The sequence below is a fragment of the Apus apus genome, chromosome 5 (genome assembly GCF_020740795.1).
Source record: "Apus apus isolate bApuApu2 chromosome 5, bApuApu2.pri.cur, whole genome shotgun sequence".
In the NCBI taxonomy this organism is placed as follows: domain Eukaryota; kingdom Metazoa; phylum Chordata; class Aves; order Apodiformes; family Apodidae; genus Apus; species Apus apus.
The window spans coordinates 12366429-12393341 of record NC_067286.1 but is presented as its reverse complement, the minus strand read 5'-3'; the positions used below and the strand labels follow the sequence as shown (position 1 = coordinate 12393341).

The following is a 26913-nucleotide window of genomic DNA, read 5'->3' as shown; positions in this document are numbered from 1 at the left end:
ATCCTGAGGCTTTGCAGTATTAAGTACAGTTGCCTACTCACCGTGCTGCAAAGGAAGGACTATTTAACATAAAGTAGCACTTTGGAGATTATTCTTTCAGCAGGCTAAGACGTACTAACATTTGCTAACAGCTCTCAAGGATTTCAGCGTGTTCTCCCAGTCTGGGTTGGAAGAGCCTGGTTTTGTCCTGAAAGGACACCTCAGGGTTCTCTGGACTTGCCATGAGAACAAGGGGAGATACAACATATTCCCTTTTTCCTGGTTGAGGGCAAAATGATTCATCCTTAGCTCAGGGGAACAAAGTGAGCAACAGGGTAAAATTGAAATACAGCAAATTCAGTTTAGACATAAGACAACACCTTTTGACTGTGAAGCTGGTCAAACAGCAGCACAAGCTGCCCAGAGAGGTTGCAGAGTATCCATTCTTGAAGATAATCAAAACTTCCCTGAACAAAGCCCTGAGAAACCAGCTATAGTTGGTGTGGTTCTGGGTAGAGGGCTGGACAATGTCCAGAGGTGCCTTGCATTGCCATCCTTCCTGTGATTCTGTGGGGAATAAAAAAATAATTTTTTATTTTTTTTTTTAGAAAAAAGGCCAGAACTGAGAACTGCCCAAGAGTTTTAGAAGGGAAAAAGAAACAAAATGTGACTTATAACTTTAATGGACAGCAAAGCGGCATTTGATTTACAATGTATTTAGGCCTGTCTTACAAGAGAGAGATGTACTTTGGGGAGTTGGGGGGGGAGTCTATTTGAAAATATGTCTTTTTGAGTTGTTTTTCTAACTGCCTTGAGTGATGTGTGAAGAGTGTGACTGGTTCAGAAGAGTTCAAAAAGCCTCAGTGCAAGAGATGACAGCAAAATTACTGTGTACATTTTGGGTTAATAATAACCTTCAAGGGAAAAGAAACCTTTAAAAGCAAAACCTATGTGAAATATTATGCTGAAATAGGATAGGATTATCCAATTTTGTATTTAAGCACTACCATAGGAAAATTAATCCTTCCTAAAAAAATCATTTTAGGTAGGAATAATGTCAGAGGGTAGTAAAAAGGAGAGTCTGATGGGAATATATAGCAGAATCTACTTCTAGCAGTCCCACTGGATTTAGAAGTGTTCAGTGGGACAGCAAGTCCAAAGATGACAGGAGCTCTAATTATGGCTATGCTAGTTTCTTACTCAAGTATCGGAGACTTTCTGTACTGCATTCAGGTAGGTCAGCCTGTCTCTGTGCAAGAGACTTTGTTATCACCTTAGTAACAGTGTTTATTACTGTCAGAGGAGAATCAGAGCATTGGATATACCCAGTGCAAGAATTTGAGAGAGATACTGTGTTGTTTCAGGATCTGCTGTCAGACTGTGTGAAAAACTTACTTAGCAGGTATTGAAAGCAGATCAGTGGCAAACACCAGGAGACTGGTGTGCAAGGTGTGATTTCTAGTCCTGGCAAAGTGAGCCTAACAACATTCACTCTTCAAAAGCTAACATTTTTTAGTACTTATTTTATAGGAATATGCATATGTAGGTGTCAGCTTGATATTAATGATAAAAACACCTGGTATTAGACAGGATCTCAGTGGAGCTAGACAAGCTCAAATTGAAGTGACTAAAGTGAAAAATCACTCTGGGTGGCAAGGGAACTCTATTTTGTTATTGCAGAACAGGTTTTATTTCAATGTGTTACGGATCAGTATTTATGCTTCACAGCCTCACAATAAAGAAACAGAAGTGTACTTATTGGAAGGAGAATAGATGAAATACAGTAAGGAAAAATGAGCTTTCATGGAGAGATGGAGAGGATCAACCATGTTAAGGCTGCAATAAGTCTTTCATATACCAAGTTGTCTCCTTCTCAGCATTTCATCTCCAAATTGTTCACCTTCATCACAATATTTTCTTGTTATATTTGAAATTGGGTTATCAAAAAAATGCCTTTTTTCTTACTAGGGAAACAAGATTTAACGTGGGCTTCTTACTGTTCAAGGCACAAGGACAAGCAACTTGGCATAAGCTTCATCCAAAGCTCAGAACAATCAGAGCAGAATTATCTGTCATGTTTTTGGTATGATTGAAATGTAAATGCTAAGAATTACCCTTCATGGCTTTGATTTTTTGTGAGCATTTTCTTCTTTTTGATTTGGGAAATTTTAATGCCCTCACTATCATCCCTGGAGTTTATTCTGCATTTGTTTCAACACATGCCGCAGTGGCAGAAATTCACTGAACTTGCTGAAGTTCTCCTCATTACACAAAACATCAGCTTTTGCATTTGGTCCTGGTTAGTTGCACAGATTGATTTTTTAAACAAACAAACAAACAAACAAAATATCCTAGAAACCCTCCCAACTGATCTGATCTTTATACAGAAAAGTTTGTGAACTCTAGGTTTGTAATGAGTGCAGATAAGTTTTATTTGGCATGGTTTTACTTCAAATATGATAGCTTGATATTAGATACATTGGAACGGAAAACTATAAACACAACCACTTCTGTAGTTATGCCAGCACAAACACATCCTATTCCTTTTCATTTGAAGCTTAAAATCATAAATGTCAGACCCAATACCCAGAGTCCCTACACTGCCAAATCTGTCCTGTTTGTGCTATTAGAAGATTTAAAATATCGGATGGAAGTGTTTTCTGCATTATGTTTGAGCTGATCCAGAGACAATGAGCTGTCAGATTTTGCCCTTTTAAAAGACCTAAAAATTAAAGATCAAATTAGTCTCTCAGATGCATTATGAATGGGTTGGGAACTATGAGTAAGGATGTGTGTTTTATGACAGTGTAAAATCAAGATGGGTCTGCAAGTAAGAAAATCTATGGTGTTCATTACTAGACTTTGCCTTTTTCTTTTTCTAAAATCAGCCTTCTTTCAGGTCAGCTAAAAAGGCAAATGAGACAGGAATTTAACTAAATACATATTGCAGGCCTATTTTTAGCAGCTATGAGGTTTAGGAAACCTTCTAAGCCACACAACATGCTGACCTCTGTATCATCAGCAGAACACGAGCTCTGAACAGTGCTGTGCTCACTAGTGCAGAAGTAAGAGTGGCTCTAGAAAGAGGAATAATAGGAATACAGATAAAAACCCCTATAGAAAAGATACCCTGTGTACTTCTTCCAGTCAGTATATACATTTACCATTTTTTAAAGGGCTACATGATGAGAACTTAATTCCTCCATCATGAAAGAATTATACTTTAAAAAGTTATTAATCTGTACATTTATTAAGTAGCTTACATCAGATTCTTACTACTGCTGGCTTGGGTTCTCCCAACTCCCTTTCCTCCTGTATTGATGTCTTGCTCTTTACCCAGATTGCCAGAAGGCTTTCAGTTGCAAATGCAGGTGTTTTCAACTGTTAGATATAGTTGTGTTGAATTATTCATCATCTCCATTAAAAAAAAAAAAAAAGTAAAAAAAAAAGTAGTAGGATAGTTGTTTTATATACAGGACAAAATAGGAGTAAGTAGCACACTTCCCTAATTGGGAAGGTAACACACTGCACACAAAGGAAGATGGTACTCAGAGAGACATGTTTGGCAGTGGAGGAGCCTGGTTTGCATTTACATTGCTGCTTTCCATCTTTTTCATTGTTGAAACTTTAAAGTACTGTTTTTCTGACTATCTTGCCTGTCAAGCTGGTATCTGAAACTAATGAAGCATGGCTTTTGAGAAGGACAATCCTCTTTGCAGATAGTACCTAGAAATCACCTCTGCATGTAAGTTGTTACTTGCTGGTATTTTTCCCCAGTGCTTGTGGTAGAAGTACTTGAGGAAATTGGCACCTGCAAAAAACAGGTCTTCCCTGAGCTGCTGAAAATTATTAGAAATGTCAGTGAACAGATCTGTACCTCAGGGGCAATCTTCAGGCTTGTTACACTGCAAAGTGAACGCCTTGGTCATTCTCCTGGCAAGTACTTGTCTTTAACTCTTGCCCTGTTATTCAGTTAGCTCTGTGTGCCATGTAGACACAGCAAAGTGACATCCATAGGACACTGGTGAGTCAGGACCTTGCTCGGAGTTACAGATGTGCAGTACACCTGCTTTTAACACTGCCAGCCCTGGAGGGCTGGTATTCACCTTTCTGCTCAGCTCGCCTGCTTCAGAAATGGGGTCAGAGCTTTGTCAGAAAACACCAAAGCTGGTGAGTGAAGCAGTAGAAAAGCAAGTGACCCTAGATGGTAAAGAGATGAGGGAGAATCAGGGTAGGGCAGGATGAGGAAGTGGTTTGGACACAAGTAAACCCTAAAAAAGCAGAAAAAAAAAAAAAGAAAAGAAAAAGAAAATTGTTTTTCTCTTCTTCCCGTACAATTTTCCGGAGGTATTTTCTTCTCTGTGTCAGCTCCTCCTAGGTGGACATTATACTCTGACACCCTCTTCTTCCAGGACATGCTGGCAAGTCTCCCATTTCAAACATCTAGCAATCCCATATGCTTTGTATTTAACACAAACATGGTCTTGGGCTGTTTAAACTACAATAAAGCACTTCCATGTTTCATGTCACTCAAAGGTTCAGAGGAATCTTTTTGATGTGTGTGCATTAGCTCACCCATCAGACTTTAAACTTAACAGCCTTTTGAAAATGGATACTCTGATCATCAGTCTTGAGAGCTTTTGACTCTGAAGAGATGAAACTCTTCTAGTTTCGTCTCTCCTTTCTTCTTTTCTACAGAAGCCTCAGTAAATAGGCATGCTTGAAAAAGCATGCAGCTTAATACTGGGAGATGGGCTCTCTCTCCAGCAGCCACCTTCTCATACTGACACTGCCAGGTGGTGGTGGTGAAGCCCACTGTATTTCACAGCTCCAGATTGTTCCCGACTGGAACAGAGGTCTGATGCTGGTCAGGAAAGCAGCAAATGATCTTATCCACCTGGATGTGAGATAATTCTTCCTTAAAGATAGATCTCATTTTGAATTCTGGAAAGAGTTTAAAATCCAGTTTCTAGGTTTAAAGCAAAATAGCCTCTCAAAAGTTCATTACAGTGAACAGTATGGTAACATTTCTGTTACGTGTGCCATCTTCTGCTGACTCTTGCTGGCTTCCTGGCACCAGCCATGCTCTTTGGTTGTGAACTCTACCATGCAGGTGTGTTGTGCAAAAAAGTATCTCCTTCAGTCTGTTTTGATTTGCTAAATTATAACTCTCCATTATTTTTTTTTTTAATGCTATAAAACCAGGAGAATGAAAGTTCTTCATCTACTGCTCTGCTTTATTACTTTTAGACACCTGCTTTTAAATTCCTGCTGTTTATTTTCTTAGGTGAGCAGGTTTTTCACGCTCTGCTCTGATGAGCACCTTCCCACAGCTTTAATCATTCATCCCTCCTCCTAATTCTGCCATGCTTTGCAATGGGCTGGCCTCTACCACACCCCTCTTCCATGAGTTCACACCACCAAGCAGAAGACCAACATGGCAACTGGGGGATGGCTTAACAGATCAGACCTTCACATCTTTGTCACTTAGATGCCCATCTCCACTGTAGCGTTTCCAGGGTACAGTAGATGCCACACTAATGGTTTATTCCATTTATTCCTCTGCATGAAAAGGTGTCTCCAGTTCACTTGTAACTTTGATTTAAATCTCTCCTCCATAAACAGTACAGCTGTTACCTACAACAAAACTTCTAAGATATTAAGTGCCAGACTGCTGTTATTCAAAGCAAATAGTGATTATACTTTTCATTAATCCTTATCTTTCACCAATTCCTTCTTTCTTCAGACCCTGCGTTTTCCACGACGTCAGGAACTGTTCCTGCAAGTGGGTACAGTCTTCATACAGACTAAGGGGAGAAGGGATTTACATGGTCAGTAGTGTAAGGGGGCTTCACTTCGGCTGGGGCTGCTGGGGTGAGGGGGTGGTGGCCCGTAACACACACACCCGTGTAGCAAACGCGGGGCTCCTCAGGGAGCCGTGGCTGCGCGCTGCTCCCAGCCAGCCCCAGCCGTCCGGCGCGGCTGCCCAGGGGGCTGCTGCAGCGGCAGAGCCGGGCGGGCTGCAGCCGCCCCGTCCCGGCGGGTCTGTGTCAGCACGGGGCGCCAGGCCGGTGTCCGCAAGCAGACAGCATCAGTTTTTCTTTAAGAGCCTAAGAGCCGCGTTAAGCTTTTACTGACAGACCCCAGGCCGTGGCTCCTCAACCGTTCTGGGTCGAGTTGCTGAAATGTACACGTTTTGCCGGTAGGGATGGACTGAGAAGAGCCCAAGCGCAGGCTGAGCGCTGCTCGCACCTCTCCTCGGCCTCGGTCGGCTGCGAGGGCTGCCCGGGCTCAGGGCTCCGCCGCTGCCCGCCGTGGAGGCGGCGCGAAGTCCACCGGACCGGGCCGAACCCGGGCCGCGCCGCCCGCACATGCCCAGTGCCGGGGAGGGCGCCGGCCGTGAGTCAGTGTCAGCGCGGCTGACGGGGCAGGGGCGGGCCCGGCGCGGAGGGCGGCTCGGCTCGGCTCGGCTCGGCTCGGCTCGGCCCGGCCCGGCCCGCCTCGCCCGGGCGATGCCTAAGCGCGGCGGCGGCAGCGGGGGGGCGGGCGGGTAGCGGCGGCACACGGCGCTGCTGCCCTGCCTCTCCCTGCCTCTCCCTGCCCGGCGTTGGCCTTTCCTCCGCCCCCTCCCGCGCCCCCTCCCCCGCTGCCGTGCCCGACTCAGCCGCCGCTCCGGGCAGGGAGGAAGGGCTGGGAGCCGCCTCCCGCTGCCCCCGGCCGCCCCCCTCCCCATGCAGCCCGGCCCGCCGCTGGGAGCCCTCCCCGGGGGGATGTTTCCGCGGCCGCTCCCGGGATAACCGGCGCGTCGTCCGCCCCCGCCCCGGACGGAGGATGCTGCCCGCGCCGTGGCGGGTTCCGACTCGGGCAGCAGCGGCCGCGTACCCCTCCTCGGCTCCGGGCAGCGTCGCCGGGGAGAGATGACTTCAAGGCACCAGGCGGACTGGATCCCTTACAGGTAGGGGGGACCCGCGCCGGGGGGCGGCAGGTAGAGCGGTGCGGGCACGGGGGAGCGGCCGGAGGGACCGGGGCTGCTCCTGGACCGGAGCCGCTACCCCTCGGCAGGCACGAGGTGTCGGCTCCCAAGCCCGTGTCTCGGCGGCGGGACCGGGGCGGCCGGACCCTGCCCGGGGCGCGGCGGGTCCCGTGCCCGCCGGCTGGCGGGCGACTCCCTGTGGGGGGCCTCGGTCCCGCCTCCCAACTTCTCGCCAGTCCTGCTCCGCCAAGTTCAGGTCTCCGGGGAGAGCTGTCAGGCGGGCGGAGAAGCGGGAGCGCCGCTGGGGAAGCCGCGCTCGCTCCGTAGCGGGAGAGCTTCCCTCCCTGCCTCCGCAGCCGCCCCGGCGGGCCGGGCAGCAGCCTGCGGGGCGCTGCGCTCTCGGCGGCGGCTGCCGTCGCCCCTCGGCCGCGGGGATCCCGGCGGGAGCGGGGCGGGAGGCGGCGGTGCCGCCATGGCGAGGAGCGGGATCGCCATGGCAGCGCCCGGTGACGGCTGCCATTGGCTCCGCCGTTGCCATAAGCTACGGGAGCCGCGGCGCGGCGGCCGCTGCCCGGGAGCCCCGTGCGTCAGCGGCGGCGGCGGGGGCTGGCGCGGCGGGGGCTCCCGGGAACGCGCGGAGCCGCCTGGCCCGGCCGAGGGGCCGCCGGTGCCTTCCCGTGCCTTCCCGTGCCTTCCCGACCCTGCCCCGGCCCGGTTTGGTGCTGGAATATCAGCACAGTTTGTGTCTGACTTGCCGGTGCGAGGGGAGATGTAGCTCCGGGCGGGATGGGAAGGGCTGTGCTGTGGAACAATAGGAAAGCGACGTTACCGTTGTGGGGTTGGTTTTGTTGTGTTTTGTTTTGTTTTTAGTTTTCATTCAAGTCTCTTTTTCAAAGCGAATTACGGCAGAAAGAAATCACGGGTGTTTGGAAAAGGTGTTCGGGATAAGACAGCAAAGCGTGTTTGTTTCGTTCCTTGGGTTGTAGATGAAACACGGCAAGTTTGTGGTTATTTTTGTTAGGTAATGACATTAAAGTGTCAACGGATGTTCTTTAAAACAAAGACGGTTGTTTAAACAGGTCAGTTGTACTTTGCCCCGTTTTAAAGGACAATATTTGTAACGACCGTATGCCACAAGGAGGGCAACATAAAGACAAATAAATCACTCCTTAATAAGAGGAAAAAAACAGCAAAATGATGGATGCACAAGTGACAGCTTGCTATTATCATCTGTGTGCGTGATCTAATCAATAGAAGAATCAGAAAGAAAGAAAGAAAACTGATTACAACGAACCTGAGAAATGTCACAGCTCCCTCTCCAACAGCTTTCAGATCGTGTGTTCTGAAAAGACGTAAGGACTTGGCAATAAGGCTTCAAAAATGAGTAGCGGATGCATTCTGATGCAATTTGAAGCCTTGTAATGATGCAAAAATACCAGGACAGCTGTTCGTGGCTCTTCCCAGCTGCAGTGGAGCTGTTTCTCTGCTCTCTCACTGTGCACAAGGCTCTTCAGAGGACAATGCTGAAAGTTTGCTGAGGGGTTTTGTAGCAGTGGCCTTGAATAAGGAGATAAAACATCTCTTCTGCTTCTGCTGTTCTGAGAAGCAAAGGGTGACTAAGCAGTAGATCTTCGGAGAAACACAGATTTCATGATGCTCGTGTCTTTTCTAATAAAATACTATTCTCAAATGTTAACCACATGTTTATGGCCAGAAACTGCCCCAAAATGAAAGGCAAACAAACCACACTTCTGCACTGAAGTGTCTTTGTTTAGGTTTCTAACACAGAGTTCTCTCAAGAAGCTGACTTATTTTTCAATCTTCAGAGCTAATCCCTGCTCTGAGGTGTATCTTTGCAAATGTTATTGAACTTGCTTGTTTAAAGCACCCTCCAGGATCCCCTACAAGTGCTTACCCATGAAACAATAGTTTCTGAATGCATATGTGACTAAGATTACGCATTAAAACACTGTCCTAGTAAGTTAGGTCGAAGTACCATTTTGTAGGAGTGAAATACACAAGGAGAGGCCTGATGTTCATCCCTTGGAATAGTTCATCTCTCCTGGAGCACAATTCCCCATGCTTATCTGCTCCCTTGCTTCAGATTCTTGTTTACTGTAGCGAGTTCAATGGTTGCTGACTCTCAAAGCTTGCAGTTCTGATCCCCACTTTCTCTATGCCCTGGGTGGCATGTGACATCCAGCAGTGTCACTGCGTGGGGGACAGAGCACAGGCTGTTGGGTGTGCTGAGGTCTGGTGTGTGGCACAGCCTGAGCCCTGCTGATGTGCAGTGTGCTAGATGATGCTGCAAGCCCTTCTCTGGGCTTGGCAAAGCTCTTTCAACTCTGGCACTGACTTTAAAATGGTAGCATGACTCCTAAACTGACGTTGTTCCTCCTAGCAATCCAACTTGCATGCAGCTATATAATTAATTCAAGCAAATAAGTGTTTTTTCTTTAGTAAAATGTTATTTTTTCCTTGCAAGCAAAGTGAGCAGGAGGGAGTCTCTTCTGTGTATGACATGTACAACTCCTTAAGCAATCCACCAGCATGCCCAAAACTCACAAAATAGATCATATTTCCACTGTTAAGATGCTGAGAACATTTTGGTGAGTTAAGAAAAAAATCAGGCAATTCTTTCAGTTCCAGTGCTAGCTTTTTCATGCTGAGGTGGATAAAAGGTTCGTATTAGTTGTGAATTTGCTATTTCAGCATTTTACCATTAATGTCTTGTCTTCTTTTCTTACATATTCCACTTTTGAAACACTAATAGTCCTAGGATGAGGGGATTCAAGTTCACTAATGTTACGAAATAAAATTGAGAAATTATTTTTTAAAAGTAAATATATTGCATTTATTTTCATGAAATTGTTTCATAGGTAGAAATCCAAGCATATGATTAAGTGCTTATATGAAGCTACACACCACACAGAACAAGCTAAGAATTCTTCTTTAAATTAAATTGGGTTTTGACAATGTTTTTGTCCTTTGTAATAAAGAATCAAAGTAAAAAATCAGTGACAGGTCATGTTTTTGCCTCCAGCCCCAGAGGTTTCTGATGGCAGTTCAGAGTAAGATAAAGCTTCTTGAGAAATTATGTGCTCAAGCACAGCAGTGTTCTCCTTTGGTATCCTTCAGAAGCTTCCAGTGGAAAATATAAAGCAGAATTTTCTGGGAATCATCAGAGATTCACAGGAGTTCAGTTTTTTTGTTAAAAGTAGGTTTTGGTTTAGTATCTTTTTCCTGAACTAATTTTTAATTTATAGAATTTCTGAAATTACATATTCATTTTTATTTTATGCTTGTGTGTCTTGAATACAAACACATTCCTGGTACTACAGCACTACGGCTAAATGGAACTGTTGCTAGCTAAGGTGGAAGTATCAATACACTCAGTCACAGTAAGGTCCCAGCCCCTATTTATTATAGTTTGTTCTTATATTTTCACTTGCTTCTTTGACAATAAATATTAATACCATAACTTGAAAAACAGCATTTACAAAACCATGTAACCTGTTTAATGAGAACTATATGAACCTATCGGCTGAAAAGCATAGTCCACATAGGGACAGATTTGTTGCAAGTCCCCAGAGTTGTCTGTCAAGTGTCTGTGAGGTTTAGTACGTGTGGATAAACCTGCTGTAGCCCAAGGGGGACTGATGGACTGTGCCGTGGGGATCTGGCACTCGGCGTGAAGGGTGCTGTGTAAAGCAGCTGGCACAGCGTGTGTTTGCAGTGGTGTAGTACATCTCAATGTGTACACAGTGATGGTAATAATATACATGATTTGTGACGGTTTGGTTATGCTCAAATTTTGGTCGCTTTTAGGAATTTGCTCTGAAGTTTTAAAGCTGCTCTTAGATATTGCGGCTGTGAACAGTCACTAGTTACTTGTGAAGTGGAGGATTACAGTTGGATGAAAATTGTGCAGCACGGTTGTGTTGTAAAGTAATGAATCCTGGTGATTAGAGCAGATAAGAAGATTTCTGGAAGTGTGATGTGTAAACAAATCCTGGAACAGGAATGGACTTGAAGACCAAGGGTGTCCCACACGCATCTCTGTGCATTTACTTGAGGTATTGGGATATTATCTACCCTAAAGGGTCAGCATCCTAAAGGTAGCAGCCAAGGTGGAGTGCTGACCCTGCTGCAAGGTTGAGTTTGTGACTGAGTGCATGGTAATGCAGGCAGCTCACACTCAGCTGCCTGCTGTGGGGATGGCATTGATAATTTATGAGACCGCTGCTTTTTCTAAGGAAAGGGTACCGAGTGTGTCTGTCTCCTCTAAATGAGACTGTCTTGTCTCCAGTTATTGCAATGTATAAAATTAGCCTAGTCGTGTGCTTTTCAAATGTTTACATTAGACCTCTCCCCTGGTGATGGTCTGTGCTCGTATTATAGAGTGCTGCTGCTGTAGTGCATGGAGACTTCAGCTGAGATCAAAATCCTCTTCTGCCCAGCATCAGTGTTAGGGAGTGGAACAAGCACGTCGTCAGAGGCCATTGCTACCCTGAAGCTGATAGCCTAAATCAGCCAGGTAGAAAAGAGAGGCCAGGAAAATGAAGTATCACTTCAGATTCACCAGTGAGGGAAACAGAGACCTGTGGAAGTTGCAGGGAATTGGCTTCGATGGAAATGGGGCAAGGCTCAAGGGAGACCAGCCATAGAGCTGGGAGTGCAACCTACTTGTCCTGTGCTTTGCAATGTGCCAAAGGCGGATTTAAGTAAGGGGCTGGAGAGGCTTTACCATCTATTGCAGGGTGTTCTTTAGGACTTATGAGAGATAAGCAGCTGTACCAACTGTCCTAGGATATTGTCACTCCTGACCACCTTTGCAGGATCAACATCCAGATCAAGATTAACACTCATTTCATAGTGGGCCAGTGGGTTTCTGGCAATGGCAAACATTACAAACCATCTGTGCCAGATTTGTATCACAGCCAGAAACTGGATATGTAATGTGAGGCCTCCTCAAATTCCCTGAGTTGGGCAGTTTTGACTTCTATGCCTGAGGGCTTTGGACTTTCCTTAAAGTGACATCCATTTAGATTTGCAGGCAGCAGCTTTTCTGGAAGGTGGTACTTTTCATTAGTAACTAAAAATCATTATTCAAGAGAGCTGGATTCTTTTCACACTTCCTCCTTATTCCTGTTCTCCTCATAGTAATGACTTATCTTATTTTCTAATTAATGATTTTCTGTTCTTTCTTGTTATGAACAGATTTCTTTTTGCTATTTGTCCCCACATCTTGGTCTTCTTGCCTCTTTATTTTTTTTTTCTTATCTTTTGCACTTTAAGATTATTCATGAAAATAGAATTCTGTCTTGCCAGCTATATATTGCTTGCAGGAGATACCCTTCTCTGTAGATGTTTGCTATTTAATTTGTATTTTATTGTTTGTAGATTTTTAATAAATCCATCCCAACTTCTTATTGTATTATTTAAGTAGTTAGTACTGTTTGCAATTTTTTAAAGATAAAAGGATTTATTTTCCAGATTATTGGGAATTTGCAGCATATTATTCAAAGATTATTGCTTTGAGCATGGATGTTAAAATCAACGTTTATTTTATAACTCTCTTATTGCTTAAGCTTTGATTACTGTGGTATGTGAAGGCCAGTAACAGGATTATGAGCTGCCCTTCTTGGTGATGATCTGTGTCACACAGATGAGGGGTGGTGGGGAACAGAACTGTGCTCTCACAGTTTGGCAACCTCTTTTACCGTGATGTAGTGTTGAGATGATACCAGGAAGTTCTGAGGACTCTGAGCTGAGAATATAACACTTTTCGGGGCTCTTTTAGCATTTGTCTAATGCTAATAGTATGCAGGTGTACAGCAAGACAGAGTTCAGTCTGAAGAATTTCCAGTTTAGAAGATAAATAGATACAAAAGAGGAGCTCAAAACAGAAGCAAAAAGAGTGATTGTTGGCATACTTCCTTTTGCTTTCATTTTTGTTACAGACATATGGTCATCAGCTTCTTTTGACTATCTTGTTCCTAAAATGGGAAGTAAGGGGTTAGTGACTTAAATAGATCAGGAAGTGTGTTCCTAGAGAAGGGTGTACAGAGAGCACAAAGGTAACTGTGGGAGAATGTAGAAATATTGGAGCAATTATTTTGGAACAGGATGGATACGCGTGAGAAGAGATGAAAACATTTATTATTTTTTTTTCTGACATAGTTGTTTTACACCAGCTTGTTTTATCTAATACTCGATGGTAACACATCTTTTTTTTTTTTTTTTTGGGCTTTATACATGTTCAATTCCCACGGATGTATTTGGGATCATCTATGGAATAGTTTTAGTTGATGTCTACGTTGTGTAGCTTTATGACATCTAGGAAGGTCTTCAAATGCTATGTTTGCTCTGTAATTAAATTCTTTACTAGATACATTTGTATTTTCTTTTTTTACATTAGTAAGAAGCTAAATATATGTTTATTTTCCTTTCAGTGATTACAGCAGAAGTAGCTTTCATACTTTTGGATTACTAATAAGTTGGGACATTACAGATTTATCTATTATTTATCCTTAGAGGTGAAAAAGTGACCGAATTAAAAACCTTTCTTTTGGGGAAGTGCAGTAGGGCCTTACACAGCATTACTCAGTAACTGCTGCTGCCAGTACAAGAACTTTGCAGATCTTGAATGCTGATTCTGTGCAGACTACCATCCTTACACCTGGAAGCAGGGGTGCTGTGGAGTCTACCACCACCCTCTGCCTTCCATGTATTTGTGTGGTTGCTTGCAGGAAGCAGCCACAAAGAGGTGCCACAGAAGCCTTTCCGTTGACTTAAAAGGGAGTTGGATTGATTCCATGACCTTCTCTGAGCTTGTATTTTAACCAAGCAAATAATGGCAAGTGGTCTATAATACATTAATATGAATATGTGAGTGCACTTTGTTTGTGAGCGACATACTTACCTTGCTCTCTGGCAACAGAAATGCCTGAGTAATTCTTTCATCAAGTTGAGCTTTAGCTTGAATTCTCAGGTGTTTGCCAAAATTAAGTCTTGAATTGCAGATTTCAGTGGAAGACTTATGATTCCTGTTGAGATGCATGTTAACACAAATTTGTGAATATAATAATTTGTAATTAATATAACTCATTTGGCACAGGTAATGAAACCACAGCATGAAGTTTTTAATGGTAATTTGAATTGTAATCACAGTAATCCACCTGTAGGTGAGAAATTACAAGATGAAGAAATTCCTTGATTAACTTAAAATTATTACTCAGTTGGAAATGTTGTCTGCAAGTGAAATACAGATATGTCAGTATTTGACCCATGTTTAGAGAAGGGATCAAAACAGGTCTGTCCTTCAAATTTGGTATCTGTTTGAAAGGTAAATTATTAAAGTTAAAGGCAATGTATTTCCATTAATGGTACCTGTGCCACAACAAGAAGTGTAAGGGAAATTGTTCTCTGTTTTTCCCAGAACAGGTTTTTGCTAACAGATACTACTACAGCAGTAGTAGCACTTGCCTTCAGGAACAACAAAATATATGTTGCATCATGTTGCAATTCTCACTTCTGAAAATTTGAGGAAATTATTTAATGTATGAGAGTAGATAACTTGTCTGGACAATGACTTAGACTAACTACTCTGATCAGGTTGAGTGACAGCTAAAAGACTTTTAAGACCCTTTCTGTACCTTGGAATGCATCCCACTATTTTTGGCAGACATAAATCCCAAGACTCAAGCCAGAAGCATGAATTTCCTTTAAACAGTCTTGTGCAGACCTGGGGATTGTGTGAACCCTTACCCGCCTACCTAAAAATTTAGGTTAGTTATGTGGGTAAATAATGTATCTTTTGGGACACTGCATCTGTCGAGCCAGTTAAGTAACCTTAAAGATGTCTCTACACACCAGTGAGTCATGCCTTGATAATTGACTCTTCCCGGTTACTGAATTTTAAATCACTTCACTGGCTGTTGCTGCAGGTATAAAAAGTGAGGTCCAAGGTTTTAGAAGAAGCTTTTGTGTTTGCCGGAGCTTTATTGCCTGTCCTTAAGGCAGAGGTCAGATGCCTCTACATATTGTGTGTCGTTCATCTAGCAAATGATGGAGACATGGAGAACCCTGTAGCTTTGCCTGGTGTCGAATTGGTTAAATTCTTTCCTTCTGTGTTTGGGCTCAGGGGTATGTCCATGCTGCATACTGCAGTGCAGCAGAGAAGCTCTTGGGCGAGCTGCACAGGAGCTAACGCAGGTACTGAAAGCTGTACAACATCAAAGATGCAGAAGTGATTTGCTCCTTTGGGGAGCAATGCAGTTCAGTCTGTGAGGAGCTGGGGACTACCACAGTTAAATTGTTTCCAGTACATATATTAGCTTCTTTACAGCTTGATGGGTATCTATCATAGCACAGTTCACAATGTGACTGTAACTTTTAATTTAAATTTTTTTATTTGGTGTAAACTGGGAATGTTCATTTTTAGCTCTTAAGAGCACTAGCCATATGTGAGTGACCTAATCTAGGCTCTGACTCCAGAATACTAGGATAATTTTTCTTAGACATGCCAGATATGTTAATTATGGAATACTGTATTAATACCCAGAGAAACTGGGACATTATATCAGTGCAAAAAGATCATGACATTGCTAAAACTTTGAGGCATCCTGGAATATGCCTTTTGACTATTACCTACTTCATATAATGATATAGTGTAATTTTCTGGCACTATTGATGCAGCTTGAAAAATTGTTAATTACTTCCTTGGGGCTTGAGTATCACTCACAGATTTTAAAGATGAAGAAGAACCAGCACAGGAGAAATTTAAATTAAATGAGAGGTCCTTCCTTCCTTTGTCTGTCCACCCCTTTTTCCTTCCTGTTTTGATTTTCAAGCACATTGTGTTATTTATTAATTTAATTCTGTATGCTTGGGGCTTTGCAAGATAGAGGTTGTTCTGAGTAGTATAGGAGGGAAAAAAAGTTCCTCAATCCTGAGCTCATTGGAAATTATTATCCAGTTGCTGGACTTCCAGTTTATTGATTGTTACATTCCATTAAAATACAAAGATTTTGATACAGAAGATTTAAGGACATGTGCAGAATAGCTGTATTTTAGCATTAGGCTGGTATAGGCTTTTCAAAGGATGCAATGTAATGCTACATAGGGAGCCTTGAAGAGTCTGTGGCTGGATTTTCAAGAGTTCTTAGGGTTACTCTGATTCTTTACTCACATTATTTCCTAATCATGAGCCTATTTGAAAATCTGAAGGTTCTGTTGAAAATACTTAGTGTGGTGGAGAGAGAAGGGAGGAAATTACTATTGTGCCACCTTGTCAAAATGACAAACAGCATATAACACGTTGCAGTTTTTATGTGTTCTTTGGCAAGAACAACTCATTCTCATCTGAAAAAAAGCTTATTCTGAAGAAAAGTCTAAGATACATTAGAGGCGGAGAAGTTTTCACTGCATTGCATTATGAATTGTAAATATGCCAACTTGACAGTGTGGGGAGTCCTCAAAGTAACTCTCAGTGCATTGACGAAAATCCATCCCAAAGGATTTCAGTTTACAGTCAGCTCTGCACTATTGCATTTACTATGGACTTGGATTAACAATGCCAAAAGTGACTGCCTGATGCAATAGATAATAAATATAAAGGTGGTGTTCTGCATGATTCTGCATTTCACTTTGCATGTGATCAAGTGCACTCTCATTAGGTTTGCAGATGACACCAAGTTAGGTGGGAGGGTTGATTTGCCTGAGGGTGGGAAAGCCCTCCAGAGGGACCTGGACAGGCTGGATCAACAGGCTGAGGCCAATTGTATGAGGTTCAATGAGGCTCAGTGTTGGGTCCTTCACCTGGGTAACCCCATGCAATGTTACAGGCTTGGGGAAGAAGGGCTGGAATGCTGCTTGGTGGAAGAGGACCTTAGGGTGTGGGTTGCCAGTGGATGAATATGAGCCAGCAGTGTGCTGAGGTGGCCAAGAAGGCCAACAGCATCCTGGCTTGTATCAGGAGTAGTGTGGCCAGTGGGACTTGGGAAGCGATTGTCCCCCGGGTCTCAGCACTGGTGAGGCTGCATCTCAAATACTGTGTTCAGTTTTGGGTCCCTCACTACAAGAAGGACAGACATTGAAGTGCTGGAACGTATCTAAAGAAGAGCAATGAAGCTGGTGAGGGGTCTTATGAGGAGCAGCTTAGGGAACTGGAGTAATTTAGTCCGGAGAAAAGGAGGCTGAGGGGGAGACCTTACTGCTCTCTACAGCTACCTGAAAGGAGGCTGGAGTGAGGTGGGGGTCGGTCTCTTCTCTCAAGTTGCAAGTGATTGAACAAGAGGAAATGGCCTCAAGTTGTGCCAGGGAAGGTTTAGATTGGATGTTAGGAAAAATTTCTTTACTGAAAGGGTTGTCAGGCACTGAAACAGGCTGCCCAGGGAAGTGGTCGTGTGACCATCCCTGGAGGTATTTCAAAGACGTATAGATGTGGTGCTTAGGGACATGGACTTGGCATCGTGCTAGGTTAGACTTGATGATCTTAAAAGCCCTTTCCAATGTAAATAAATAAAAAAAAAGTTCCCTGGGGAGCAGCATGGTTTGCAACCACACATAGCTTCAGCTATGCAGGTGAGCAGTCCCTGTTCACTGCTGTGAGGCTGGCTGGCTGTTCAGAGAAGCAAGCTGCATGATTCCAGTTTTCCACAGATAAGGTAAGAGCATGTGCACGGGTAGCAGTACAACACTATCCCAGAGTGGTAAATGCTTTTGAAGGGCCACATAGAGGAAGCTGTTGCTGTCTTATGCATCTCTAGCTTGCATGTGCCAATGGCTTTCTTTCCATAGTTGTTGGGTTGAACTCCTCCTCATCCTGTTACAGTTTTGGCGAGGTCCTGAAAGAGCAAGGATGCTGGGCCTTCTGAATCTGACAGAAGGAAGCTGAGTGACATTCAGTGGGTGATCCTGCGGGCTGGAATGGCTAATCTTGTAACCATGTATCCGACAAGAAACACAGACTCGTGGGTTATGCTTTGAAATATTAGAGTTGAAAAATGTGCAAATAACAGTGATCACAAGCTACATCAGTTAGACATTTTATGCAGTGGGCAATTAGTGTTCGGTAAGGAAACCAGATGATACAGTCATACATATTTATCTGAGAGGAGTAGAAAAACATTGGCTGGTGTGCAAGTGTTGATTAGACCCAAAGGGGGAACTTATTTTCACTCCTCTTTTTTTAATGTTTCAATAGCTAAGATGATAATTTCTGCCTTACTCAAATGCATGTGGAAATATGTTCCCACAGTGCCAGAAGTGGTTTAATTACATCTGATGCAGTAAAAAGGAGCTCCAGCTTTGCCTGGAGTGGCTTTCTCTGTCTGAGAGAACGTGTGCTCGCTTATGATTCCTGCTGTTGTGTCCTTTTTGTGGCATGCACCTGCTGGCTTATGGTGGCTCAGTGTGGCAGGACCCTCAGTGGTCTGGGTGCATCTTGATGTGGTGCTCTAGTGCACTGCCCCTCTTGTCTCTCCCCCTCACTTGTGTCTTGTGGGAGCTCTGGGAGCTGTTGCAAAGGCAGAGCTGGATCACCCTGTGTCACAGATGGGGGCACTGCACGCACAGCTGAAGTGTGGCTTTTCCAGGCTAAAAACTGAGTAGCAAGATCAGGGAAGGAATTATATTGGCTTTATCTTCCACTTCCATCCTGACTGCTTCTGAAACAGATTATCTGTCTTTTTTCTTTGTTTTTTCTGTTAGTAATAAACCCAAATTAAGATAATAAAAACTATGTAGATGAGAAAAAAATGAACCCAGTAAACTTTCTTCACCATGTGTCAGGGTTGGAAGGGATCATGTGCATATGTCTCTAAGAAACAATCCTAGGATCAGTACAACTTCTGAAGGCAGAATTCATTTAGCTGTGTCGTTCATAATGTTTCCCTATGTGGATTCTCTTTAATAATATTATTGAGCTGGGTCTGAAACCTTCATCTCCACAGAGAGGCTATTTAAGGTCTTTGCCCCTACCCAGCCGCCACCTTAGTAATGAAATCTGTTGGACTTAGAAAGATTTATGCCTCTTTAATTTTAGCTGAAATTCATCAACTGAAAAAAAAAATAATATAGATATGAACATGTAAGTCTTCCTTAAGCAATCAGACAAAATTCCCTCCTTACATGGATACTGAATTGTCAGTGGAGGAATTGAAAGTGTGGCTGCTCTGGTCAATTTTTATTACAGAATACCTGTGAATGAGAATTCCTCTTGAAACTTCCAGAGACAAACTTGTTCATTGTCTTCTGTCTTGCATTCTTATGCAAAATGTGGCATTAACATGCATGTTTCATGTGAGAGAAGAAAACTTAAATACATAAATGTTTTGAATTTAATTTTACTTGCATAGTATGATTGGCTTCCTGTTCTAGAAAATCAGCAACCAGTCTGAGAATCACACATTTCTAGATACATTTTACTTATATTTTAATTGAAGATGTTTCATAGAGAGGAGCTGGCAGTCTTAGAAGTGTGTCTGCTGACAAGGCTGTGTACGGCACATCAGTCCCCAGTGGAGATTGTTTTTCATAGAATCATAGGATGGTTCGGGTTGGAAGAGACCTCAAAGATCATCTAGTTCCACCCCCTCTGCATGGGCAGGGATACTTCCCACTAGACCAGGTTGCTCAAAGCACCATCCAACCTGGCCTTGAAAACTTCCAGGGGTGGGGCATCCACGACTTCCTGGGCAACCTGTTCCAGTATCTCACCACCCTCACAGTGAAGAATTTCTTCCTAATGTCTAACATAAGTCTACCCACTTCCATTTTAAAGCCATTGGCCCTCACCCTATCACTACAAGCCCCTGTAAAAAGCCCCTCCCCAGCTTTCCTGTAGCCCCTTCAGGCACTGGAAGGCTGCTATGAGGTCTCCCTGGAGCCTTCTCCAGGCTGAACAGCCCCAACTCTCTCAGCCTCTCTTCATAGGAGAGGTGCTCAAGCCCTCTGATCATCTTTGTGGCCCTCCTCTGGACTTGCTCCAGGAACTCAATGTCCTTCTTTTGTTGGAATCCCCAGAACTGGATGCAGTGCTCCAGGTGGGGTCTCACAGGAGCAGAGTAGAGGGGGAGAATCACTTCCCTTGACCATGCTCCTTTTGATGCAGCCTAGGACGCAGTTGGCTTTCTGGGCTGCAAGTGCACATTGCTGGCTCATGTTGAGCTTCTCATCAACCAACACTCCCAGGTCCTTCTGCTCAGGGCTGCTCTTTGTCCATTCTCTGCACAACCTGTATTTGTGCTGGGGATTGTCCCAACCCAGGTGCAGGCCCTTGCACTTGGCCTTACTGAACTTCAAGAGATTGGCATGGACCCACCTCTCAAGCCTGTCAAGGTCCCTCTGGATGGCATTCCTTCCCTCCAGCATGTCAACCACACCACCCAGCTCAGTGTCTTCGGCAAACCAGCTGAGTGTGCACTCGATCCCATTGTCTGTGTTGCTTACAAAGGTGTTAAACAGCACTGGTCCCAGTACTGACATTTGAGGAGTGACACTTGTCACTGATCTTCATTTGGACATCAAACCATTGACCACAACTCTCTGAGTGCAACCATCCAGCCAGTTCCTTATCCACCAAGTGGTCTATCGATCAAATCCGTATCTTGGCTGTATCACTGGTGCACCTGGGAAAGAGCAGCATTGGGTAACAACAGCAGTACGTTGGTGGGACATGCAAGGTTTGGTAGTCTTTTGGTGACATCCTTGGTATGAGCCCTGGTAAGCAGCAGACCTCCCTGCAGAGTGGGTCAGGTTGGCAAGTGGGTGCCTCTGTGCCTCTCAGAAGAGAGTCTCCTCTTGCTTTAATTGTGGCTAACAGGCAGATGAAGTGGAATAATTAAAATGGCAACCTCAGTCACATCTTAAAAAAATATGAGAAGGTTGGTGAAAAGCCCTTTTCTGTAATGGTTTGCTGCTGCTGTCACAGCACCTGAACAGCTCTTTGTTCAGTCAAAGTCCCTTAGGTCTTACTCTTCCAGCCTTTGCTTTACAACAAGTTAAAAACAAGCCTAAGACAACCTCCTAGCAAGCAGATTTGTATGTTTTACTCTGCTTTTTGAATCCACAAAAAGTGTTGATAGACTTTTTTGTACTGTTTGTCAACACAATCTTTCTTTAACAGTTAATCTGATCTGCTTCACCAGTGATCTGTTTAGCTACACAACAGCAAAGATGGTTGTTCTCTACGCTTATTAAAAGACACGCTGGAGCAAATGAAATTAGGCTTGTTTTCTGTCTTGAAAAATGGAAAGCACCAAGTCCAAGACCCGTAGTATCTTGAATTACTTCAGGATTTTTTTCTGACATGCCTGAACAAATCTGCTACAAAGAGAGTGGCTGTCATCAGTAATACCTCTCTAAAGCTGTGCTGGTTTTGAAATTAGAAATGGTGGTAGTTTTATACCAGTGGTGGTTTTATTATTAAAACATTCAGGATGGGAAACAATTTGCATTTTTCTTGAACACGTGGCAAGTGACATTTATAAAAGTCTAGATTCCAGTTATTCTTTCTATCTTAAAGCTATTTTTGGCAAGGTGTAAACACAAAGGAAACAGTACTTCTCACAATATGAGTATTGAAGATTACTTTAAACTCCACAGATTGAATCCACAGGTTGAAATTCAGTGTGGGACTATATTCATCTTTCCTTTAAAACACAAAGAAGGGAAAAAGAAACCCTAAGTGAAAAAAAGCCCGAGACTCAATAAAACCTTATATTCTGAATATTGGAATTATGTTTTAAAAAGGAGAGTTTTTCTAATAAGTTGTAGTTGTCAACAGTTGCAGTAAGTTGTCAATAGGTTTTTTCCTATTTATTTCTGGCCAATGAACTTATATTTGTCTTTCTGTCATTTCATAATATGCCTGAATCTTAGAGAGAAGAGAAGAAAAAAGACAAGAGAAACGATTTTTGTCTTAATTGATAAATGAACAGCAGTGTTCTCAGTATCTGTATTTAGCATGAAAGCAGCCATTAGAATTGCAGATTTTGCTATCCATTTTGTTTTGAGGAACTGACAAACGTACAATTTGCAATCCTATATAATTATAATCTATTTCTAGAGAACTGTAATTTCTACCAATATCTAGAAATATATCATTTGAGCATAAATTTTCAGTGTGGTCTGTGCTGGGATTAATGGCACAACCTTAATGAGAATCACACTGCTTCATTCCTTGGATAGGATGCTGGTGTGGTATCATTTCTGTATTTTGAGAGGTCAAATGATACTGAGAATCTGTAGTAGTATATGAATGGCAAAGAATGCTTGTGGTTTTGTATGCTGTCTCTTCTTTGGTTTATAAAACATGGTACCCTCTTTCCTTGGCAACTGTCACATGGTGAAAGAGAAAAAGAATGCTTAGCTTGGGTAAGAACAGTTTAACAAAGAGTAGATTGGATAGATGCTGAAATTTTTTTTTAATCTAAAGCCTTTGGATATTTTGTTACAGTTACAGATGCCAGTTGCTTGCCTATATAAGAAAAAACCCCCTAAACTAAAGTCAACACACCTTTTAAAATCTAATTATCTTTATTTTAAAGAAAAGCTGTGCAAATCCTAGGAGTTTTCAAAAGAATCAGAAAGAGCATTTTGCTCTTTCTTTCTCTTTTTGTTACCAGCCATTTCTTTTGGCGTTCACCATTTCACACGCTGTAACCTTTTATTTTGCAAATACTTAGTCATTTGGCTCAAATGGCAATATTTACGTCCATTACAAGTTTTATTAGTCTGTTCAGGATTAGAACCCTAAAAATTAGGTGGTGTGCATATATCAGACCCTATATTCCAATCTTCAAATATAGTGAAAATGGTGATCTAGAGTCTGAAATGTCTTGTGGGGGGGACCAATGGAGGCTCTCAAACAGAACCATGCAGGACATTCAGGTGGAGATGTTTTCAAGCCTAGAACAGTAATTTGGAAAAGATAGTTGCAGCTAGAAATATGAACTAGTGTGGTCATGATAATTTTCCAGTGATTTGATAACTGTGTCAGCTGTAAGCTGTGTCCTGCAGAGGAGGTTTTCAGCTGGAAATCCAAAGCTTTTTTGGGACATGAATTCCTAGTTCTCTGAAACTGAGTCTGTGTCCTGATACCTCTGCCACAGCCTCTCCCACAATTCTCATTTATTGCTGGCAGCACACATTCTTGCAGCTCTCATATATGTTATAGAGCAAAATTTTATGTCTCAAAATGGATTGCTATTTCAATATACAGCCTGATGCTAAAAGTATCCAACATTTGTGTCATACCAGTTAATTATGATAGTTTTCCAAACTGTATTAAATAAAGAATAGTAGTTTTCAAGATTTTCTCTCTGAGGTTCTTTAAAATGAATGAATTATATATATATATGTAAATATAGTTAAATATGAGGAAATAATGTCTTGTCCAGTTATCTGCTGAGAGATAAAGCTGGGCAGAGCAGATAAGGAATGAGTTTTATTAAATCATCACACTTCTTACTTAGTAAGTAAATGCCCTTTTGTATTTTTCCATTTATATTTCACCAGAGCAAGGCATTTCATGTAGCTCTCAGTAGCTCCACACAATATGTTATCAAGTGTTGACAGAACAAACCAGAGTAACTGTTAGACTAAATGGTAACTTCATTGGAGGCAGCTTGAGAAAACCAGAGGAAGACAACTTGATAATCAGTTAGAGGTCACATTGCCAGAGTATTTTGGGCTTTTTATTTGCTGCAATATTAATGACATTTACTGTATCTGCAAAAACACTGAGGACACTCCTGGGGTGTAATGCCCTCTCTGTATTAGACATGCTCTACCTTCTCTAGTTGCCCCTAATTTTGAGTTTGTCATGTGCACATGCTTTCTGGTGCTGCCCTTGAGAATTAAGTGTTTTTCAAGTGTGCTACATTGCTACAAGATTCTGATTGAAGATTTGATTAAAGACTTCTTGGCTTAACCTATTAGCTTGATACTTGATTTGAGCTTTAAACTTTACCCTTCAGCTGGATTTGTGTGTTTTCATAGTTTCTATCAGGGCAGATTATTCTAGTTGCTGGAATCTTTCTTACATCCAGAAAGACCTGCAACCTTGGGAACAAAGCTTGGTGTGAGGAAGTATCAGAAATGGAGTTGAAAGATCACAGTGTAGATTTCCATTAACTGTTGGAGTTTTCTGAGCCGACAGGTACTGTTTGAGATTGTAGTTTTGTGAATTTGGATGATCAAAGTAGGAGACTTCAACATCTGAAATCTTCCTGCTCTCTGGCACAGGAAGAACCCAGGCTTTTTTTTTTCACTTCCTCATGTAATTTTCTCCAGTACACTTACTTAGGTTAGAGGTACCTCATGATTTTCAAGTGTAACAGAAGTGGTCACAAAGTAGTCAAGAAGTGTAGCTGCAACTCTCATTCATGGTTCATGATGAAGCTGGAAATGAAAATATTCCAATAACAAATATCTGATCTGTTTTAAATGTGACTAATTTATTTGGAATACTTAAAGCTGATATGCTAAACTAGGTATGTTCATTTAAATTGGTGAGCACAGTTAATATTTATGGAAATCACAGATGATTAAAATTTATGCAATGTACATATCTTAATATACAACAAAAAGAGAGATGTGGCATAACACTGTTGAAACTGTTACTTGATGTGACAATTCCAAGTACTAATAAATGAAATTAGTGCATTTTATTATTAAACAGACTTTTTTTTTTTTTTTCTAATTTGAAGCATAAAAATGCATGCTAGCATATTTGGGGTTAAATAATGTATGGCCAGAATACAGAAACAGGGTATAATGTCACAAGTTAGGTATTTTCCTAAAATATGTCAAAAAGTATTTGTTCCTTTTCTTAATATGTCCTATGGCATGAGATTCTATATAGTGTTGTTCCTTGTTTTTGCCTTTCCCTTCTCTTGTTTATTTTCTAAGCACATTTATTTTTACTAGAGTTGGAAATTTAAACAGGCTGAAATTTGCATGTAGTAGTTCAGCTTCCTTGGCTGGTAATTGCACACAGATGTGGAGGCTGAACGTAGCAAGAAGAAAAAAAAAAAAAGCTGATACACGAGAGGTATGGATCGGCTAAATGGCCTGTTTGGTGGGTGAGGAATTGTTTGGATGCTCACATCCAGAGAGTAGTTGTCAATGGCTCAGTGTCTGGATGGAGATCAGTGACAAGTGGTGTCCCTCAGGGGCCCATACTGGAGCCAGTGCTGTTTAATATCTTCATCAATGACACAGGGACTGAGGTCGAGTACACCCTCAGCAAATCTGACCCCAAGCTGAGGGGTGCAGTTGGCACCTGGACAAGCTCAGGAAGTGGGAACATGTGAACCCTGTGAGGCTTAACAAGGCCAAGTGCAAGTAGCTGGGTTGGGGCAACCCCTGGTATGAATACAGGCCAGGGGATGAAGGATTGAGAGCAGCCCTGCGGAAGAGGACTAAGGGGATAGAGATGGATGAAAAGCTGGACATGAGCCGGCAAGGTGCGCTCACAGCCCAGAAACCCAACCATGTCCTGGGCTGCATTGAAAGCAGCATGGCCAGAGGGTGGAGGGAGGTGATTCTGCCCCTCTGCTCTAGTGAGACCCCACCTGGAGTCCTGTGTCCAGCTCTGGAGTCCCCAGAACAGGAAAGACGTTGACCTGTTTGAGCGGGTCCAGAGGAGGGCCGTAACAATGATCGGAGGGATGGAACACCTCTGCTGTGAGGAAAGGCTGAGAGAGCTGGGGTTGCCCAGCCTGAAAAGAAGGCTCTGGGGAGATCTTATTGCAGCCTTTCAATCCTCAAAGGGAGCTTGTAAGAAAGATGGGGGCAGACTTCTTAGTGTAGGGCCTGTAATGACAGGACAAGGGGTAATGATTTTAAACTAAAAGAGGGGAGATTCAGACTAGATATAAGGAAGAAATATTTTACAGTGAGGATGGTGAAACACTGGAACAGGTTGACCTGAGAGGTGATAGATGGCCTATTTCACTTCACTAATATCTACTATCACAGTTGTAATTCTGACTATATTTTTCTTCAGTTTTGATTGTTAAAATAGATTAAGGGAGACTAGGTAGTATCTGTTAACAGTCCAATAACTACAACTGTATCTTGTTCCTGTCCTAAACACACAAATAGGCAGTAAGATCTGGTAATAAGTTGCTGCATTAGTGAATTATTGCAGCTATAATGTCTTTCAGCAGCTGTGTATTTGATCTATATATTTGTGCCTGTGTTCACATGCCTACTGCAGGGAGAAGCCTTGCTGAACTCTTGCAGCATTGACCCTATTGTTGGGATCAGCGTTTTGTTTGTTAAAGACTTAAGAATAATACAATTATTTTATAGGCAAATACTGTTTTTAGGTTAGTTACTGTGCCTGTAATGCTTCATTGTTACATTGCAAAGGCATTTCCAAGGATTGTTAAAACCTGTTAGTCTAACTTTACACGTGTCTTGGAAAGTTATATGGTGTGATGTAAAATAGGTCCAGTATGCTGCCCACTGGACAAAACCTTGTTTCATAGAACAGGTGTAATTGAGCAAGGATAAGGAGCCAGCAGGCATCTTAGCAGGTTTTTTTTTTTGTCTCAGTGGTTCATAGACTTTTCCATATAAGAATCACAGGGGTCTGTTCCAGGTCACATCCTTTACCACTGCAGCAGTACTGGAATGGAAGAGTTGTTGTAGTCCCCTGAGGGCCAGGCAGAGACCTCTTGTTCTGCAGTGTATGTGTAAGTGCCATCTCCTGATCCAGACAACACTTTTCCCTAGTTTGTGCTCATTTAATTTACTGTTTGTTGTGGTTGGATGCTTTGCACACTAATGGGTTGGTTTTGTTTGTGTGTGTATTTTACTGTTTGAATGATGGAGGTTTGTTGAAGCTTCATACTAAAAGAGAAATTGGGCTGAGTGTTCGGGCTGGATCTTTCCTGTGGCTGGCAGTGATGCGTTTCCAATAAATGCACTTCCTGAAAGTCATG

The 26913-nt window shown here is 42.7% G+C and overlaps 1 protein-coding gene across 6 annotated transcripts in view; it reads left to right on the top strand.

Moving 5' to 3' along the window:
* Nucleotides 1-26913, top strand: part of TUB (TUB bipartite transcription factor) — a 148695-nt gene that overhangs the window by 64366 nt on the left and 57416 nt on the right. The window contains exon 1 of one of the 6 annotated variants that reach the window (XM_051620913.1): nucleotides 6595-6934. The exons of the other annotated variants lie outside the window; for them this stretch is intronic. Coding sequence (XP_051476873.1) covers nucleotides 6897-6934 — 38 coding nt within the window. The 5' untranslated portion in view covers nucleotides 6595-6896. Of the gene's footprint in view, nucleotides 1-6594; nucleotides 6935-26913 lie in introns of those variants that run through there. 6 annotated transcript variants of the gene reach the window in all.